The sequence below is a fragment of the Gopherus evgoodei genome, chromosome 3 (assembly GCF_007399415.2).
Source record: "Gopherus evgoodei ecotype Sinaloan lineage chromosome 3, rGopEvg1_v1.p, whole genome shotgun sequence".
NCBI lineage: Eukaryota > Metazoa > Chordata > Testudines > Testudinidae > Gopherus > Gopherus evgoodei.
In genome coordinates, this window is record NC_044324.1 from 44,241,557 (window position 1) to 44,262,668 (window position 21,112).

The 21,112-nt window shown below is 39.4% G+C and overlaps 1 protein-coding gene and 1 pseudogene across 6 annotated transcripts in view; one reads left to right on the top strand and one right to left on the bottom strand.

Annotated features, from left to right (window-relative positions):
• Nucleotides 1-728: 728 nt before the first annotated feature.
• Nucleotides 729-21,112, bottom strand: part of DCDC2C (doublecortin domain containing 2C) — a 121,495-nt gene continuing 101,111 nt past the window's right edge. For 5 of the 6 annotated variants that reach the window (XM_030554200.1, XM_030554202.1, XM_030554199.1 and 2 more), the window contains 3 exons: nt 13,785-13,854; nt 3,485-3,604; nt 729-1,156 (listed from right to left, as the gene is read on the bottom strand). In XM_030554200.1, coding sequence (XP_030410060.1) covers nt 3,525-3,604; nt 13,785-13,854 — 150 coding nt within the window. In that variant the 3' untranslated portion in view covers nt 729-1,156; nt 3,485-3,524. Of the gene's footprint in view, nt 1,157-3,484; nt 3,605-13,784; nt 13,855-21,112 lie in introns of those variants that run through there. The other variant, XR_003999321.1, reaches the window with a different exon arrangement.
• Nucleotides 20,721-20,821, top strand: LOC115649546 (annotated as a pseudogene).

Here is a 21,112-nt window from a genome sequence, read left to right on the forward strand (position 1 = left end):
CTCCAAACACTAAGCATATAGGCCCTGATTCAGGAAAGCATGGTTCAAGACAGCACATGCGTTTGCAGAAGTACTGTCCTGAATCAGGGCCTTAGTCACAGACAGCTCAAGGAGTAATATTGGCTAAATTGTTCCAAATCTTTCATCTCCTGCATATTAGTTATCAATCAGAATTGTGCTGGCCCTACATCAAACATTTGTATTTCATGGAAGAACAGTTACGAATTCATGAATGCTACATTATGTAAAGATATGGCTAAAAACTGGTGCTTATCATTAGGGAAAATGTGGGTAGGAAAGGATTTATTTTATATGCAGGAAACAACAGATATTTCATTTTGTTTGCACAGAAGTCTGTCTCTTGCTGATATGAATGCTAGACTGCAAGCACATTTCTGATCAAGTTTAGTAATTAAATTTAGCAGCAAATATGTTTTCTTATCAGGTTTGAGAATTTTTTGCTACCTCAGTGATTTATGTCATGTTGACCTCAGATCAAGGCTGGTATTTTTAATTTAACTGAGGTGAAACTCCTTCATTTTCCAAAAGCATATAGCTGATTGAGGATTCTTTACATTTCCTTGTTATGTTGGGACTGACTTGAAATAGATGGGATTATTTCTAAAATGCTATTCTGTTTTTTATAAAGGTCATCAAACCACAGCAAAGGATCCACATGTCATTCTGCTTGAGTATGTGACTGTTATTACTTTATTCTACATAATTTAATCATCAAACGTATTAATCTCATGAGACAGTAATTTTCTTACAAGTGGCAATTATATTTCACAGTATGACTGCTGATTAGGCAGAAACAGAGAAATAACTCATCAGAAAATTACAAAAAGAATTAATCATCAACAACACGTATAGTAAAGATTACAGTACTTGGCAGTCACCAATTAAACTCCTTCATTCTCAAACGTACTAGCTAAGGCTTACTAGGAAGCACATATACATACCCAATGAATGAGAAAAGATCACATAACCACTCACTAAAGGTTTATACTTCTAACTGTGCAAGAAAGATGGAGGAATTTATTGTTTGTTTCTTTATGAGGAACTGTCTTAACTGATGTTGTGGAAGATAGTCCCCTGTAGTAGACATGATATTTCATGAGTTGCAAACTACATCCTGGCCTGCAACATTAAAATCCTGAAACAGAGACATGAAAAGATAATGTCAAAACATAGATGACTGTTGTTGTTTGTTGTTATTACTCAAGTCCCCCAAAATATGATCAATGTTGTATAGACACATAGGATGACACAGTCCCTACAAACAACAATTTACAATCTAAGGCCTCAATCTTGCTGGCATGCTTAACTTCATGCATTGTGAACAGTCCCATTGACTTCAGTTGGACTATTCACAGTGCATAAAATTAAATAGGCACAAAAGTCTTTGCAGGATTGGGGCCTAAGGCTCTGGTCCTATAGGTGACAGTACACAAGCAGATGGCTACATGCACACAGAGCCCCACTGAAGTCAGTGGGGCTCTGCAACAGTGCATCACATTATAAGTTGCAGGTTAGGAGCCTAACAAAATGTATATAAAAGTGTGCAAACAAAAACTATCACTGTAAGGCACTGAAAAGTTTGCCAATTTACCTACTAAAATCCCAATCTAAAACAGTTGGACTTTAAAGCTCAATCCTGATCTGAAATAGAGTTCATTGACAGATAAATAAAACTCATTGGCACCTTTATAGGTTCCTTCATTCAAGGATCTAAAAATAACACACAAAAGTAGGTATTATTACCGTCTTTTTACGCACAAGTGAGGCACACGTACCCAGGTTCACATAACAAGTCCGTGGCTGAATCAGTAGTAGAACCTTAGGTCTCTGGACTCCTAGTCCAATACTGCTATCACTAGACAACACTGTCTCACTCACTGGCCATATGAATTTGCAAGCACTGTAGCTAGCTTTAAAAGTTATATAGAGATGCACTATTATGATTACTCAATCAGAACTAACTACTTAATGTTTAAATCAGGTTTGCTTATCTCCATTCCCTTCTCCCCTCCCCCACACATCTGCTTACGAGTTTCACTTTTAAGAATTATTTATTAATGTATTTGTGTTTATACACACACTCAAAAGGTGGCTTTATGCTGCCTGTGGTTTTCCCCATGGAATTTAAGCTAATGGTTTAGGATGTATCTACCTGAAAAACCACCTCTGTCTCCACCCCACACTATCATAGTGGATGTCAGCAGAGTCACTTGAGATGTCATATACTCTAGGAGTCCTTCCCATAAATTAGAGACCCACCTCTAAAGTAACATTTCAGTATCCCTAAACAGCAGCAATACTATTCAGTATATCCCATAATCAGCAAGCTAGACAACTTAAAACCTCAAATCACCATCCCTTTTCAATAATTCACCACCCAATAATTGTCCTCCAGCCTTTTTCAAAAAAGATTGAAAACTAGCTTTGCAGCATACCCTACCTCTGTGCTACTATGGACCAAGGAAGGTTCCTAAGCCCGGAGGCCTCTTGCATCAGCTTAAGCACCTTTACTGATTTACAACACAAATGCATGGCATGCTGGGATGGTTTCTTTGGTCACTATGTGCTAAGCCATTTCGGGCTCTATAGATTAAAACCTGTACCTTAAACTCCTCCTGAAAACCCACAGACAGCATAAAGCCACCCTCAGGCCCCCACTCAGGTTCTGTGTCCAGGAGAACTTGGCCAGCCCTGAGGATCTGCCCAGTGTCCAACAGCTACTGTGAGATGATTGTAGCACAGTTATGGCTGTTTCACCTTCCCATCCTCAGGAACAGCATTGCAAACAGGATACTAGACACGCTGAATCAATGGATGCTACCAGATATGATGGTATCCTCAAGAAAAGGGTAGGGGAAATCCATGCCCTGAAGCAATAATTTCAGCAATAATAATATTGATTGAACACTATGATTTTATATCATATAGTTATTACATTTATGGTACAAAGTAAAGTATTATATTTATTAGGCAATATATATTTCCTTCATTCAGTCAAAAAAGTTCAAACCAGAAAGAAGACATTTTTAACAGGCAGGATAATTAAGTAGTGGAACATCTTAGTAAGGAATTCAGTAACCTTTCCCCCGCTTGGAATCTTTACATAGAGACTGGATGGCTTTCTAAAACGTATGTACTTGTTCAGCCACAAGTTATGGGTGGGGTGAAATTCTATGATGATTTGCAGGTGGTCAGACTGGACTATCATGGTCTCTTTTGGCCTCAGGGGTGTGGATTTTTCACACCCTTCAGCAACTTAGTTATACCAGTGTAAGTTAATAGTGCAGGCATGGGCCTTATATTCCAGCACATTAATGATACATTTTCAATATCAGGGATATTTAATCTTCAGTTTCTATTGTTTTTTAAAAAAATCTTAAAGTCAATCATTTCAATCCAGCTCATTTTGCAAATAAGAAAGGAAGAATATAAGAGGAAAATTAAATATTAACATCTTTCGTACCTCTATATTACAACATGACATGACATTTGAAATCATCTCTTTATGTTCCTTTTTTTTCATTAATTTGTTCTAGTAGGGGTTCCTCTGCAGGCTGGTTTTGTTCGGATTCTCCCCTTTTGTCTACAAAATAAATAAATGTTATAAAACATTTTATAATCAGATTCTTTGTTTTCCTTTAAAATAATACAGATTTTGACTGCAATAAGCTATAGTCTTCCTAAACTATGTAAACCACTATATAAATACTAATTTATGGTTTCATTAAAGTAACTAGTACCCTTTCAAGAAATAACATTTGTAGCTCCAGGAAAAGAAAGTGAAAACAACTTCCATGTCAAATAACCATGTGTCAAAGTTCACTAGACATGATGGATTCAATTCTGTACCCAGATATGTACGTAGAGCTCACACTGATTTCAATGCGGCATCCACATATCCAGTTGAGTGCAGAAGGTGGTTGAATTATCTTATTTCTTCCTCTCACTCTTCATTGGCAGCCCCTCCCCTGGCCTATGTTTCGTCTGTCTTCCTGCTTTGTAGTTAAAAAAAAAAGAGCAGTTGGGGCTTCTTCTCTTCCCCTCCAGAGAGGTCAGTGTAGGGGCTCTGGGCTATAAGGGTCTTTTTGTGTATGAAATTAAGGGGGGAGGGGAAGGCTACTCACATCTCCACTGCATTCCAAGAGTGGGGAAGCCGAAGTACAGCTACTTCCAGTAAAACAGTCATAGATGCCGAAAATAGGATTTACAATTTAATAAACAAACAGATAAATCCCCTAAAAGCTATGAATAACCACTGCTATCTAGTCATCTAATTCCCTGTTGTCTATCTAGTCCATTCTCTTATCATCACTTTAAGGACAGTTGTTTTTATGGTCAGCTTCAGTAACAACTCTTGTCCTTTCATGGTACTTATGCCCAGGCAAGATGTAATCTTTCACAGCATGTATGACCTTTCGCAGGTCAGAAGTTGGGAGGAGTTTTTATTGATATTTGACAATTTGAGCAGACATTGTTAATGTGTTCTGTGCTACTGTGAAAGAAAATGGCAAGAGGTGATTTTTTTTTCCTGCTGCAGAAGAGGCGTCAAGGTAGCAACGAAGAATATACAACAAAACTAATGCATGTTAACGTGATTCACTTGCACGCTTAGAGAGTAGGCAGATTCACTTCACCAACTCGAACAACTAGGCATAGTTGATCATAGCTGATACAAAATATCCAAGCTAATAATGAAAATGATATAAAACTAAAATAAAAAGGGGGGGGGAAGCAATACCTAAAAACATTATATGTTCATCAAGCATATGAAATATATAGAGTACATTGTATGTCTAGTATGTATACATACATAAAAATATATACACAGGACATATACTGTTTGCATATACGATTCTGCTTTCAAAGTTTACAAAAAATCAATGAAAGCACACTTTATTTTGTTACTACATTCATGATGCATTCCTCTCATCAGTCATCTATTCACTGCAAGTCAACCAAAATTGAAGACATGAAATCTATATTTGAGAAGAACAGCCAATGGTGTATGTTCCGTTATACACTATTTGGCACACCAGTAAGGCTGCCAACACAGAGAACAAATGGTATAACAAGGGTATTGAAAACCAACCCATTTTACCACTAGTAGCCAGAGCTGTGCAAATAATGGATTGTTCAGTTTGCTGACAATTTTTAAAAAATCTTTCAGACAGCACTGAAAATGAAATTTTCACCAAACTGAATAGTCAAAAAAAAAATTAAAGGTCAAATTAAAAATTTTGTTTAGATTTCAAGTGGAAGGGAGAGGCCTGCTTTGAAGTATTTTAAATAAAATTTGAAAGAAATTTCTAAAGAATTGTTTTGCACCAAAAAACATCTAAATGTTTTGTTTTGGAAACAAGATAAAATAAAATGTTTAAACCTTTTTTTTCGGGGGGGGGGTTGTTTTGTTTTCCACATGAACAATTCAGTGAAACTGCAAAACATTTCCATGTCACCAAATCTGCATTTATTTATTTTTAATTCAGCAAAAAAATTTCAGACAGCTCTACTATTAGCCTAATCTTGCATTCCTTCAGCACCAAAAACCACCATTGGAAGCAGTGGAAGTTTTAGGTGTATAAAGAATGCAGGTTCAGAACCTCTAGGAGATCTATACAAGAAAGAGTTTTGGAAATAGACCAGGTTATGTACAATATATGTCGATAGCTGACCTCTATCAAATCTGTTGCCACAAATGTAAAAACTCAAACAGGCAAATGAACTAAAAACTCCAGTTCAACAAAAGAGACTGGAAAACAGTATGGAAAATGACAAACATCAACTCGGCAGTATTAAGAGGTTTTCAGAAAGATACACAATAAGTTTTACTGTAACCCTCACCCTTTCCCATAGACTATATAAAGTAGGACGCTATCAAGGTTAAAAATGCAATAAGCCTGTAAGTACATCTTTGCAGACCCATGAATTAAGAAAGCTGGTGCTGCATATGGTCACCTTTATCACCAAATCTGGAAGTAACACAGAACCTGTTTACAGAAAAAAATCAAAGAGTATAATGCTATTGTCCTCACAACATTGCTCAACGGATGGGAAACATGGCCCTGTTATCAACAGCACATTAAGAAGCTTGACGCGTGTCATAGATTGCCTATCCCTGGTCTACATGATAATCAACAATCAAACAGATTAGCCTGATTTGAAATCTGAAAGAGTGCTCAGAACAAAACAATTCTTTCACTACGTCTTGGTCTACACTAGATGCCTTTGCCAGTATAGTAATATTGCTTAGGGCTGTGATTTTTCTTTTTATGACATTTTTATACCATCAAAAGCCCTCATGTAGATGCAATTATACCAACAAAAACTTTTTTTCACGGAACTGGTAAAAGCCATACCAGCAAAGCACTCTTTTGCGGGTGTCAATTGCATCTACACTCAGAATATGTGCGGATATAATTGTACAGGTATAGTGATACCGACAAACCATTTCTAGTGTAGACAAGGCCTAAACTTAATCACAACAGTAACTTTAAAATAATTCTATCTTTGTCCTTTGATTTGTATAACAGCTAAGTTTTGAAAATTAGACAAGATGGGTCAAATTTTCACAAATGTTTGTAAAAACACACGAACTATTGCATGCCAACCCTGAATGTCCATTTCCTGTGACTGTACATATAAACAGCTAGTTATATGCATAAATGAAAACCAGCACACAAAAGGAGGTGCATGTGATGGGGTGTCCACCCCACACAAGGTCTGCAGGGTTACAGTGGCTAGCTGGGCCAATTAAGTCCCCAGGCTGCATCTGGAGGAGTCAGGGAGCAGGGATTAAGTAGATAAGGCTCCACGGGGCAGGAACAGGAGGAGCAGCTAGGGACTGCAGGGAAGGAGTCTGAAGTCACTCCCTGGAAGAAGGGAGGTGTGTTTGGGACTATAGAGGGTAGTCTACAGTTACTCCCTGGGGAGAGGAGTGTGAGCTGGTAAACCCAGACTTCAGGGAGAGCCAGAAAGGTAGGAAAGACTCGGGGGAAAAGCAGCAAGGTATGGGACAGGGTAGATCTTGTCTGCTGATGAGAGGGCCCCTGAGCTGAGACTTGGAGTAGAGAGTGGGCCCGGGTTCTACCACCAGCCACTGGGGAAGTGGCACAGACCAGGCAGTGGAGAGCAGACTGCCTGAGACAGTTTTTTCTGAAAGACTTTGATACCCCAAAAGATGAGGGTGCATAGTGACCTGGCCAGAGGGTCAAGTTATGAAGGAGGAGTACCTGGAGTTACAAAGATGGGTGAAGAGACTGCCAAAGGAAAGTGCAGCATGTGGAAGGAGCTAATCCCCAGAGTAGTCAGGTGGAGGCAACCCTAGTGGTGAGTGGACCCCATGTCTGTGCCTGATGTGTCTGCCAAGGTTTATAATTCTGACTGTATCCTTTAAGATGCACTTAATCTTGAATTTGGTAAATCCATCATTGACCACTGCTTGCCAGCATGATCTGCCTGCTGCTGACAACGCCCAGCTGTCAACATCAACATTGCACTGTTTCAAGTTATGCTTCAGTGTGTCCTTGAAGCATTTATTGTGCTGCCTCATATGCAGTTGAGCACTGTGTTCGCCAGACAGCTACTGCTTTGGCATGCTGGTGTCGTCCATCTTAAACACACAACCAGTCCAGGGGAACTGTGATGCGATAAACATGACTTCAATCTGTGTAGAGTGACTATATTCCAGAACCTCATTACTAGTAACTTTATCTACCATATTTGATGCAGGGTATGGCACACAGACGTTGTAAATAGAATTTATTTAGCAGCTTAACATAATGCCTGTAGCAGGTCCAGGTCTTATGGCCATACAACAAGCTGGATAGTACAACCACTTTATAGAGTTTAATTTAGTTTGCAGCTTAATATCATGTTGCTGCCAGACTGCCTTATAGTCTGACAAATGATGAATTGGTCTTGTTGATACAACTTGTCAGCTCCTTGTCTACATTAACATCATTTGACAATATACTGTCAAGGTAGCAAAAGTCTGTAACAGCTTTCAGCTGTGTGTTGCTGTCAGTGACTTTTGGTTTCATGTAGGGTTTTCCTGGTGCATGTTGATACATGACCTCTGTCTTTTTCAGATTGATTGTCAGCCCTTACCTTTCTGCAGACTGTATGAATCTGTCTGTAATCCACTGTATATCTTCTGGAGTATATATCTCTAGAGCACAGTCATTGGCATACAGCAGCTCATAAATAATTGCCTTAAAGATCTTCATGGAAGATCACAGCCTGTTCAGTTTAAATAATTTTCCTGAGGATTGGAAACTTATCCTGATACTGGCATTTAGGTCTTTTGTAGCATCATCATGCATTGCTGCATAGAAAAGAATGAACAAGAGTGGACCAGTAATGCAGCCCTGCTTAATACCATTGGTAATAGGAAATGGGTTGGACAGAACACCATCTACTACTTCCATCATGAAATAATCTCAGAATGTTGCTGAATTTTTCTGGACAACAAAACTTACATAACACTTACCAAAGCCCAGGACTACTGATGGTGTCAAATGCTTTAGACAAGTCAATAAAGACAATGTAAAGGTCCTGTTGCTGTTATCTGCATTTCTTATGCATCTGATGGGCTACCAATATCAAGTCTGCCATACATCATATTGTCCTAAAACCACATTGTGATTCCAGTACCATGGAGTTAATGATGAAAAAAAAGCCAAGGCACAAAACGAGATCAAACTAGCTAGGGACATAAAGGAAACAAGAAAACATTCTATAAATACATTAGAAGCAAGAGTAAGACCAAGGACAGAGTAGGCCCATTAATCAATGAGGGGGGAAAGACAATAACAGAAAATGTGGAAATGGCAGAGATGCTTAATGAATTCTTTGTTTCAGTTTTCACCAAGAAGGTTGGTGGTGATTGGCCATCTAACATAGTGAATGCCAGTGAAAATGAGGTAGGGTCAGAGTCTAAAATAGGGAAAGAACAAGTTAAAAATTATTTAGACAAGTTAGATGTCTTCATCTCACCAGGTCCTGATGAAATGCATCTTACTCAATACTCAAGGAGCTGACTGAGGAGATATCTGAGACATTAGCAATGATATTTGAAAAGTCATGGAAAACGGGAGACATTCCAGAAGACTGAGAAAGGGCAAGTATAGTGCCCATCTATAAAAAGGGAAATAAGGATAATCTGGGAAATTACAGACTAGTCAGCTTAACTTCTGTACCAGGAAAGATAATAGAGCAAATAATTAAGCAATCAATTTGCAAACACATAGAAGATAATAAAGTGATAATTAACAGTCAGCATAGACTTTTCAAGAACAAATCATGCCAAACCAACCTGATAGCTTTCTTTGACAGGGTAACAAGCCTTGTGGATCGGGGGCAAGCGGTATATGTGGTATATCTTGACTATAGTAAGGCTTTTGATACTGTCCCGCATGACCACATAAACAAACTAGGGAAATACAACCTACATGGAGCTACTATTAGGTTGGTGCATAACTAGTTAGAAAATCATTCCCAGAGAGTAGCTATTAGTGGTTCACAGTCATGCTGTAAGGGCATAACTAGTGGGATCCAGCAGGGATCAGTTCTGGGTCTGGTTCTGTTCAATATCTTCATCAATGATTTAGATAATGGCATAGAGAGTGCACTTATAAAGTTTGAGGATGATACCAAGCTGGGAGGGTTTGCAAGTGATTTGGAGGATAGGATTAAAATTCAAAATGATCTGGATAAACTGGAGAAATGGTCTGAAGTAAATAGGAGGAAATTCAATAAAGACAAATGCAAAGTACTCCATTTAGGAAGGAACAATCAGTTGCACACATACAAAATGGAAAATGACTGCCTAGGACGAAATACTGTGGAAAGGGATCTTGGGGTCATAGTGGATCACAAGCTAAATATGAGTCAACGGTGTAATGCTGTTGCAAAAAAAGCAAACATCATTCTGGGCTGTATTAGCAGCAGTATTAGCAGGAGTATAAGCAAGACATGAGAAATAATTCTTACACTCTATTCCGCACTGATTGGGCCTCAACTGGAGTATTGTTTCCAGTTCTGGGCACCACATTTCAGGAAAGATGTGGACAAACTGGAGAAAGTCCAGAGAAGAGCAACAAAAATGATTAAAGAAAACATGACCTATGAGGGAGGACTGAAAAAAAATGGGTTTGTTTAGTCTGGAGAAAAGAAGACTGAGAGGGGACATGATAACAGTTTTCAAGTACATAAATGGTTGTTACAAAGAGAAGGAAGAAAAATCATTCTTCTTGACCTCTGAGGATAGGACAAGAAGCAGTGGGCTTAAATTGCAGCAAGGTCGGTTTAGGTTGGACATTAGGAAAAAACTTCCTAATTATCAGAGTGGTTAGACACTGGAATAAATTGCCTAGGGAAGTGGTAGAATCTCCATCATTGGGAATTTTTAAGAGCAGGTTGGACAAACACCTGCCAGAGATGGTCTAGATAATATTTAGTCCTGCCTTGAGTGCAGGGGACTGGACTAGATGACCTCTCGAGGTCCCTTCCAGTTCTGTGATTCTATGTTGCATAGCAATGATCAAAGAATACTTTGGTCAGAACCTTTCCAGCCATTGACAGTAATGAGATACCACAATAGTTACCAAACTGGACTTTTCACTTTTCCTTTTGTGTATGGTGACAATGGTGGTGTCTTTCAAGTCTTGCAGTACATCTTCAGTACTGTGTATTGAGAAATAGTCCAAGCAGTCAGCTCAGCAGGATCTCACCTCCATACTTGAATATTTCTGCAGGAATGCCATCAGATCCAGGAGCCCTGAACTATGTGGCACTGACTGCAGTGCTGACTTTGGCAAGGTACGGGGTTGGATCCATGTTATTACATGTTGGCTGATCAACTACGCTTATTAATGTCTTGTCTGTGATGTTGGACAGTGTGTTAGATCACTGAAATACTGTTGTCACCACTGAAGGATTTCTCCTTTGTCAGTGATCAGTGTTAGGCTGTCCACACTCTTCAAAAGCACTGTAGTGGTATGTGTAGGAACATATAAATCTTCAAAACAAAAGTCTTTGTTCTCATGAGGGTCAGCATAGCCCTGGATTTCATATGCCTTGGCATTCCACCATTGATTCTGTATGTCTCTAAGCTTAGATCGGATCTCATGACCAGGGATCCTAGAAATCCATTTCCCACAGAAAAATGTGGAATTTGCGTTTTTATAGAATCTTTAATTTTTACGTTTTGTGAAAAAAATAAGAACATCTATTAACTAAATGTTACTGAAAGTACAAGTGTCACTTATTCAGTGTGAGCAACCCCCCCATCTTGTAGCTGATTTTTTAATTTATATGGACCTAAACATACTCCAATAAACTGCTTCCAGTGTATAAAGGTTTTTCCATAGCATGTAGGAGTTTGAGTTTTAATGCATCTCAAATTTCACTTCAGCCTCCAGACATGAGTAATTAAAGTTATGAAAAAATGCTGAAAACTTTAAAAATCTCCCCTAAAGACCATGGCACTGAGTTTGGCAAGGACAAATTTCACATTGATGTTAAGGTGCTGTTCTATACCGTATACAGCAAGGCTGTAGATTATGTTAGAGTGCAGACAAATATAAATTGCAATTCTATTAATTTTATTATAATGATTGATGGCACTGGTAGGCTTCAAACTTGCTTAAAAATTGTAACTATATCAATAAAATATTGTGTTTAACTGATACTTTATATATTGTAGCTAGGGAAACTAAAATTCAGTGAAAAGAACAGGTGTACTTGTGGCACCTTAGAGACTAACAAATTTATTTCAGCATGAGCTTTCGTGGGCTACAGCTCACTTCTTTGGATGCACAAAATGGAACACACAGACAGAAGATATTTATACGTACAGAGAACATGAAAAGGTGGAAGTAAGCATACCAACTGTAAAAGTCCAATCAATTGAGATGAGCTATCATCAGCAGGAGAAAAAAAACCTTTGAAGTAATAATCGAGATGACCCATAGAAGATGTAAGGAGAACTTAACATGAGGAAATAGATTCAATTAGTATAATGACCCAACCATTCCCAGTCGCTGTTTAAACCTAAGTTAATTATCTAATTTGCATATTAATTCGAGTTCAGCAGTCTCTCTTTGGAGTCTGTTTTTGAAGTTTTTTTGCTGCAAATTTGCCACCTTCAAGTCTGTCACTGAGTGGTTAGAAAGGTTGAAGCGTTCTCCAACTGGTTTTTGAATGTTATGATTCCTGATGTCAAATTTGTGTCCATTTATTCTTTTGCATAGAGACTGTCCGGTTTGGCCAATGTACATGGCAGAGGGGCATTGTTGGCACATGATGGCATATATCACGTTGGTAGATGTGCAGGTGAACGAGCCCCTCATGGCATGGCTGATGTGATTAGGTTCTATGATGGTGTCACTTGAACAGATATGTGGACAGAGCTGGCATCGGGCTTTGTTGCAAAGATAGGTTCCTGGGTTAGTGTTTATGTTCAGTGTTTCATTTTAATCACAGAAAATGCAGATTCTTATTTTTTTTAATTAGAGAACTTTGTTTTTTTTAACATGGAAAATTAGGATCCCTATTCATGACACAGATTCTAGTATGTTATAACTACCTACAAGGACATGAGATGCAACAATTTGAGGATGCAGCTCATGTTTTTTAGTGAGTAGCTGTTGAATTTCTGGACCACTCTTGTCAAACTAATCGATGATGTCATTTTGCTATACCTAAATTTTCAGGAGCAGCTTGATGTACCATGTCATGAAAAGTAGCCCATCCACTGTTTACATTAGCAGTAGTAGCCAAGCCAGCACAGTCAGATAAAGCTGTAGTAATATTATTACAGAGCTACACTTATGCAGCTTCATCTTGTAATCGCTTTATGTTAAGCAGTCTGATTGGCTTAGATGACTTACGACACACTGGTTGACTTACTAGTAATAGTTTGGAACAGATCATGTGGTCTGTCCAGCAGTCTGCCCCCACACATGGCTGCAATGATTTGTATATCCTGTAGATCTTACGGATGGATGGTAGTCAATAAGATCCCATTGTTTGGGTCTTGAGTGCATCCATTATCTCTTTTTGGTTTTGTTTTTTGTCTGGTAGGTAGAAAATGTATTTGTGATCACTAATTGCCATTTAACAGTCACTAAGTAGCAGAGTTCCATTGCTATTCTCTTTTCCAGTGCCATACTATCCAATAGCAGGCTGCGAGATTTTCATGTTACTTCCAACCCTTGTATTAAAGTCTCCCATGATAATCAGTTTGATACTGATGTAGACACAATAAGTTTGTCTAAGTTACTATAGAACTTTTCTCTCTCATTGTCAGCATTTGTCATGATAGAAGTACAAGCGCTAATGATGGTAACGTACCACTTATGTTTCAGTGGCAGCCATAGAGCCATAAGACTATCACTTATGCCATTAGATAGACTTTTGAACTTGGAAGCACTGGAGTTGCTAATGGCAAAGCCAACACCCAATTGTTGTGGCTCTGAGGATGGCAACCTCATCAGAAGAATATGTACCCTGCACTGATCTCTGTGAGTTGCCCTTTGTCAGAGAGTCTGGTTTCAAATTTCAAATCTGCTGATTCAAGAGATTCCTAATCTACATCATTCAGTGTATGAAACCTACAATCAGAGATCTGACTGGGAGTGTTTATGCAGGAAGGCGAAAGTCTGCTTATCTAACACAAAATTAGTATGATTCTATTAGTTTTCTGTTGTAAATTTGTCTTGTGCATGAGTTCTTTCTAATTCATCAATAACTGTATAACATACCTTTAGATTCTCCAGGCTTTTTGAGAAAGAATCCAAACATATTTCTGAAGCTCCAGTCTTTCTTCTTTTCCTGAAATATAAATCATCAGTATTTTTCTATGCAACAGGTTCAGAGACTGTGATGGATGGACTTCTAAGGAAAAATTAAAACAGCTAACGTGTACAGAATGGCTAAAGGAAAATGAGAGGAGACTTCCTAGCAGTCTACAAATATCTGAAGCATACAAAAAAACAAATTCAAACACAATTTAAATTATTTTCTTGGACATACAAATGCAATTCCCATTGAAGTTAGTGGGAATATCCAGAATCATTTCCAAGGAAGAATTTGCTCCAAAAGATAAAAGAGAATTATTTAGGTGTAATTTGGAGTAATCAGATGGAATCAAGGAAGATTAGATATAGTGAAAAACTTCCTTATGGGGAGCTATTACAGCATTAGGCTGTAAAAGAACTCCTAAGTGAGTGTGCAAACTTTTGCAGTTGTGCCACCCTTACTATTCACAAAATTTGTTCCCCTCAATCTATCGCCTGCTCTGAAGACCAACAGAAGTAAGGGTGGCAAAGCTGCTTCTGCTGGCAGCAGTGCTGCTTTCATAGTTGGGTAATGGGGAGGGGTGGCTGCTGATCGGGACATTCATGTTGTTTGTGGCAAAGGAGGACTATCTTTTTTTTAATCCTGCTTCCGTACCACCCTGCAATACCCACTCTATTATTATCGCAGTTCTGCCATTATGGAAGCAAGTCCTGCAGGATCTGAGTTCCTTTGTGTCTCCCCAGAGAACCTCTTGTGCTCCCTAAGAGGGGTGTGTCTCCTAGTTTGCGCACCACTGCTCATTAGAAAAATAGAGGCTGGCACCTGTGACTGCTCTAACTCATTGTTGCATTAATGACTTGATATTCCTCTACAGATGATATGCTAAGTGAAGGGGCAAAATCCCAATATGTAAGATCTTGACCACAGTCTCGGTAAGAACCTTTCACATAGGCCTAAACTCCACAGCTTGGTCTGAGGCATGAGGCCTAGTCAACAATGGACAATACAAAGAATCATAGAATATCAGAGTTGGAAGGGACCTCAGGAGGTCATCTAGTCCAACTCCCTGCTCAAAGCAGGACCAATCCCCAACTAAATCATCCCAGCCAGGGCTTTGTCAAGCCTGACCACAGCAAAAGAAAGCTAGGATAAACAGGAGACAACCTTGTTTGTTTCGACTATACATGAGACAAGCTGAGTCAGCATAACTGCAGATGGAAAGCAATAATTGGGGGCCTATCAGGAGGTACAGGCACACAGCTCACTGAGAGGAGCCTTAAAGTCTGCTCTGTGGTTCAGGAAGAAGATAGCAATACATACTCCCCAAATGCCAAGCAGACTTCAGGGAGAGGCCTAACACGATAGCGTGAGTTATGGCATCCTCCCTCACAGATGCCAATCCTAGTTTGCAGAAATGCAAGGGTGAATCACACACAATTGTGTATGGTTGCGTACTGTTTACTCTTCTTTTTGCTTTAAACCCTCCAGAAATGTACCTGTGAACCAACTTGTCTGGAAAGAGCCAACGTTATTGCTATGGACCGGAAATCAGGATTTAACTTGCACATTGCAAGAGGAGAATTCTGAGGAATAACACCTGTGTATTAGCAAATATGTATGGGCGGAGCCATTATGTAATCTTTTAGACTACTGGCTTATTCTGCTAATCTTGTTTTGCTGCTAGAACCTATCCAGGGGCTCAAGAACTCCCACCTCGTAGTTTCTCTCCACCCATTTGCACCCTATATAATTGATTGTAATCAATTGTTTAGCAGTGTGTCACTGAGCCTAATAAGCAAAGTGACACTCTGCCAGCGCTGTGCGTAATAAACCCTCGTGCTTGACTCTACATGGTGTCGAATTTCTGTCCCTTCACTAAGGAATATGGATAAAAACCTAAATGGATGGATAGGACATTTAAAAGTTCAGTTTTGAATGTTCTTTCCATTGTTTTCCTGTTTAGCATTATTGATAACTGATTCTTAGTTTACACAACTTCTAGGTGATCAATGGTAACCTTGTCTAGTTGGGAAGTATTAAAATATTTAAATATAGCCACAGAACAGTATAAAAGAAATAAGTGGAGAAAAAAAATTAAGATACTGTATGGGCAACATATTGTTAAATCAATAAACAGAATCAATGTGGCTTTGATTTTTTAATCACAAAATTTCTATGCAAGAGACTCGATCAAACAATGTGAGTTTTATTGGCAGTTCAAACAATATTAATTAAAGTGAACCCTTTGCTAGTATACTGATAAAGCAACCAAAAAAATAAATTATTGTTATAGTTTTTTACATATATTCAAGTCCCACAACTTGTTTAAACCTACGTAAGCAGCTGTACACGCTGATAATATAGCCAGTGCAAATATCTAATTTTCAATTTAAAATTTTCATGAGAGGGAAAAATAATTTCTCCATGGTACTTGTCACCTTTAGGTGAGGGTCTCAAAGCATTTTACAAACATTAACCTTCATATTTTTAGACACAAAAAATAGGGAAGAGTTTAATACTCATAAAGGAAGATTTGTAACAAGCAAACTATAAAATTATTTTGGGTATTAAATTTTAAACATCCAAAATCAAGTTTTGCTTTAAGTTACATGCCTGCAAACCTATTTCAAATGTACATTTCAAGTACAATTGTTATCATATTCCCATTCTGAATATTAAACTCTTCTCCACTTTTCCCTTAGAGTTTCCTTGAAGCATCTATGTATCTTATATCTGTTGTTTTTGCAAATTAATAATATTTGATATATAATGTGTTCTACAACATATTACAGAAATTATGTGTGGGGGAGAAAAACTTATCTGAATTTGAATTCTTAAAAGCTAGTAACATGCACAGATCCAAACCCTATAAATTATAGAGGGTACAGCTGAAAGCAGAATTTGGTCCACAGGACATAATGATTTGTAAATATTAAAGGATAATCATGCTGACATGTAGGTTAAACTAGTGTACTGGTGTCACATGAAACTAAACTAAATATACATTAGAGATATATACACACACACACATTCTCCTCATTAGAATCAGAAGTAAAAGATGTAAACCATTTTACTCACGTTAATAACATTTTACTCCAACATAAAGTTGTTTAAAGCCTTGTGTCAGGAAAGAACTTATGTATGTGCTCTACTCTGTCCCTAGTCAGGACAGAACTTATGGTCATGCTTAACTTTAAGTGTGCATTTGAGTCACATTGACATCAATGAGACTCAGGCACATGCTTAAAGTTAAGAACATGCTTAAGTGGTACACTGAATAAAGATGCTTTCCTGAATTGGTGACTGTTAATGGGTTGCTGTATATATATTTAATTTGTTTACTACTTCTGAAACACAAATTTTTCACTCTCAACTCTACAAATGTTTGACAGATTCTCTGTCATGTTTTTAATCCTAAGGAGTTTTATTAAGTGATTTTTGTATACTATAGGAAGATATTACCTCTTAACAAAGGGTAATTGTACATTTCTCCTAAGCTTTGGCCAAGTTTCAATGCCAAAATTCCCATGGGGACAGCATGTATGATCATGTTTCTAATACAGTGAATAGACAAACAAATCGTTCCTGGAACTATCATGACAACTCACTGTGATGGGCCGCACTCATTTCTTGTGAGCACGTCCTGTCGGTTCAGTGTGAACCTGCACTCAATCTCTCTCTATCTACTCCGACACCCTCTGTGGGCTGTTAACCATGTCAGGTGGGACTTCAGTGGCCCAGCCCTCTTGCGAAGTCGCACACAAATCCCTTCCAGGGCAAAAGGTCCAACAGGGCCTATCTCTGTGTCCTTGTTAGTCTTTAGCCTATCTCTGGGCTCCATCCTCAGCCCCTGCTCAACTAGCTTTAAGTCCATACTTGTCCTGGTATAGAGCAATGCCCCCAGGGCTTCATTTCTGGAGACTCTGCCTTATCCGTTTTTATTGTCCCATCTCTCCAGCTAACTCACTCCTTCAAGTTCAGTCCCTTCTTGGAGCAACAAAGTCCAACAAATGATTGGCCCTCTGCATGGTCTTAAGCCCTAGAGCCCTTTAAATTCCAGCCCTGTGCTTGGGCTTCTCCATGAAACTTGTCCCCTTCTCAAGGCTTTGGACATTGCAGGGGGTGGGGGAGGAGGCTGGATCTGCCCATTACTCAGGATCCTAACGCAGGCATTCTACAAATAGCAGTCACAAGCTGCTTCCTTTAACTCCATTGCTGCTGCTATTCCCTGGGCCACTTCCTACATAACCCCTTCCTCTTTACCCTTTTGGTCTCAACCAGCAACTGATCTGCTCAGGCCCTGCAGCTCCTTTTAACTGAGCCTGCTGCTGTCTGATTGGCTGCTTCCCTGCAGCCTCTCTAGGCTGGCTTGGAGGACTCACTTTCACTGCTTCTTTTCTAGGGCGGGGTGTGATAGGACTGCAAGGCCTCCAGCAGGGGACCTCGAAGGGCCTGGTATACCCTGTCACACTCAAGCTCAGGTTCTACAGCAGAGGTCGGCAACCTTTCAGAAGTGGTGTGCCGAGTCTTCATTTATTCAATCTAATTTAAGGTTTCACATGCCAGTAATACATTTTAACATTTTTAGAAGTGTCTTTCTATAAGTCTACAATATATAACTAAACGATTGTTATATGTAAAGTAAATAAGGCTTTTAAAATGTTTAAGAAGCTTCATTTAAAATTAAATTAAAATGCAGACCCCCCGGACTGGTGGCCAGGACCCGGGCAGTGAGAGTGCCACTGAAAATCAGTTTGCGTGCCACCTTTGGCACCTGTGCCATAGGTTGCCTACCCCTGTTCTACAGTATGTTCCTGATGTTGATTATCACTAATGCAAGATAAGGCTTCCAAATGTCAATGCACTGCACCTCATAAAAATTATTCAAGTATTACATATAATCTATTTCACCTAGTCATTAAAATGTGATTGGCTGTAGCGAATGGCACAGTGAAATCTATTCCTGTTAATACATTTGAAAAAAAGATGCATGAATTAGCTAATGTTTGTAAAGCAAAGATGTTAAGCTCTGTATGATGCTAAGTATTATTGTGTGTATTTAGAGAGAGCCCTTGTGCTAAATATGACAATTTCCTGCAATGTCTTTGGGAGATCTTATTATATTAAGTTTAGGTGTCACTGTGAGCCAGGGATTGTATGTAGTTCCATGAGGGTAATCACAGTCCTCCAGATACTAAGAACAGAGTGTGTGTGTGTTTGAAGGGGGTGGGGGGTGAAGAGAGTGATCCAGAAAATTCACTCAGGTTGTAACGTCTCCAGAAAGTACCACCTACACTAGTTCAAACTGGATTCTCCACAGGCCAACAGACAAAGAAAGGACTTTTCGATAAATGCCTGAGTTTAAACTGACAGCGTTTTCTGTCTGATCCTGCGAACAGACAGAACCTTTTGCAGGAAGGGGAAATTCTTAGGAAAGTGTTAGAACAGCTGACACCAGTCAGAGCCTGAGGCTAGAATTGGGGTAACCTTTGGTAAGCTTTTTAGCGTGTGTCTAGGTTCTTTTATTGTTTTAAACATGATTTCTCTGTAATGATTTCACCTTAAGAATAAATGTGCTTGCTTATAAAGAGCTTTGTGGTAACGTATAACTTCTGGCACTTACAGCTTTCCATCGCCTTCAAAGAAAAAGCAAAGTGAAGACACTGGCCTATTTAGGCAGCCTGACTTTCTGGGAACATCACAGTGGAGGCAGCCAGCTGTGCAGCCTGGAGATATCCCCAGTCAGAAGCAAGAGACACTCCCAGGAGAGGTAATGGCTGAGGAGCCTGGAGCCTTCAGTGGGTGCCCTCAAGGGACCAGAGAAGGGGAATACAGATGCAATTGCCCTGAACTGTAAAACCTCTGTTGAAAAGTAAAAGTTTGCCCTGATATGAGGCAGTGGATCAACTGGATGGAGATTGGTTAAAATGAAACCTGTCATGTAGTTTTTTGGCCTTTGCGTCCATTCCAACAAAACAAAAAATTGAGACAAATTCCATTATGGTAGCTTTGTGCTTTTTTCCTGGTGCACCTAAAGCAGATCTGGTCAGTGGAGGAGTCCTTCTGTATAGGGGTCTCCTCTGATGGCACAGAGCCACCATACATATCAGATCTATACCCTTATGTCTGAGGAAAAAAGGTGTATAGCAAAGGCCTCCCTGCATAGCAGCAAATCTCCAACTGTGGGGGTGATAGGTGGCATACATAGGTTAGAGCAGCCAAACACTGAGAAGGCTGAGGGTTGGAAGCTGAAAATGTCACCTTTGCCCCCATCCCCTCATATTGCGTTGATCAGCTATATTTTGTCATGCTTTCTTAGATAGTGATGCTGCATGAGGTTATCACTTTTCACAATGCGCAGCAATAAAGGTTCAGCTATGCTGATAGATTAGACTAATTCAGACTGATGAAATTAGACCAGCAGGGTGCTAGCATCTGAATGTGGGTATTCACTTGCATTTAACCGTATGCTGTGTCTTGTTTCAGTGGAATGATCACTCACTGAAGCAGCAAATAATCAACATATTTCTTCAGCTCAAGAGTCTGTGAACCTGTGTGTTCTGGATAGTGGGGAAAGAACAGGTCAAAAGTCTGTAGGGTGGACTAGACCTGAGACCAAGAACCATTTTGCACCAGATTAAGGTGAAGGGAGGCTGCTGTAGGGCCAGGATTGTCAAGGAGGTGGAGGATGCTGCCTGCCTGCTTACCGGCCAGAACACAGATGATCCCCCAAGGACTTCCAAGGGAAGGGTAAGCTAGTGAGGGACATTGCTTTTTGGATGTTTTATTATTTTGTATGATTTGTTCTCTCCTGTGCTTTATCAATTAAATAATGAGCATAGAGGTGATAGTTTGTACATAGTATGTGTATGTGTTTTGTCTGTTTCACAACCATTCTTGTGTCAGCAGCACATGTACTAAAATTGGAATGATCCACGGAAGATTAGCATGGTCCATGCCTAAGGATGACAGGCAATTTCATAAAGCATTCCATTAACTACTGACTGCCTCTATAAGTGTTAAACTGTAAACCAAAAGCTTCACACCTCTTCAGAGGACTATTGGAAGAGTGGTGTGTTGAAGTACAGGGAAGTCTGAAGGGTCAGAGCTGTGCCCAGAGGGGCCAGGCAGCAGCACAGCAGATTCCAACACATGGAATAGAAGGTCTGCACTCTGAGAGTGTGCCTAAGATTGAGAGCAGTAGCTGGACTCCATTCAGACTCCAGGAACTTGAAACACCCTGGGGACCCAGAGCAAAAGGGCCTGGATTCCCCTCACAGAAGTCCTAGTG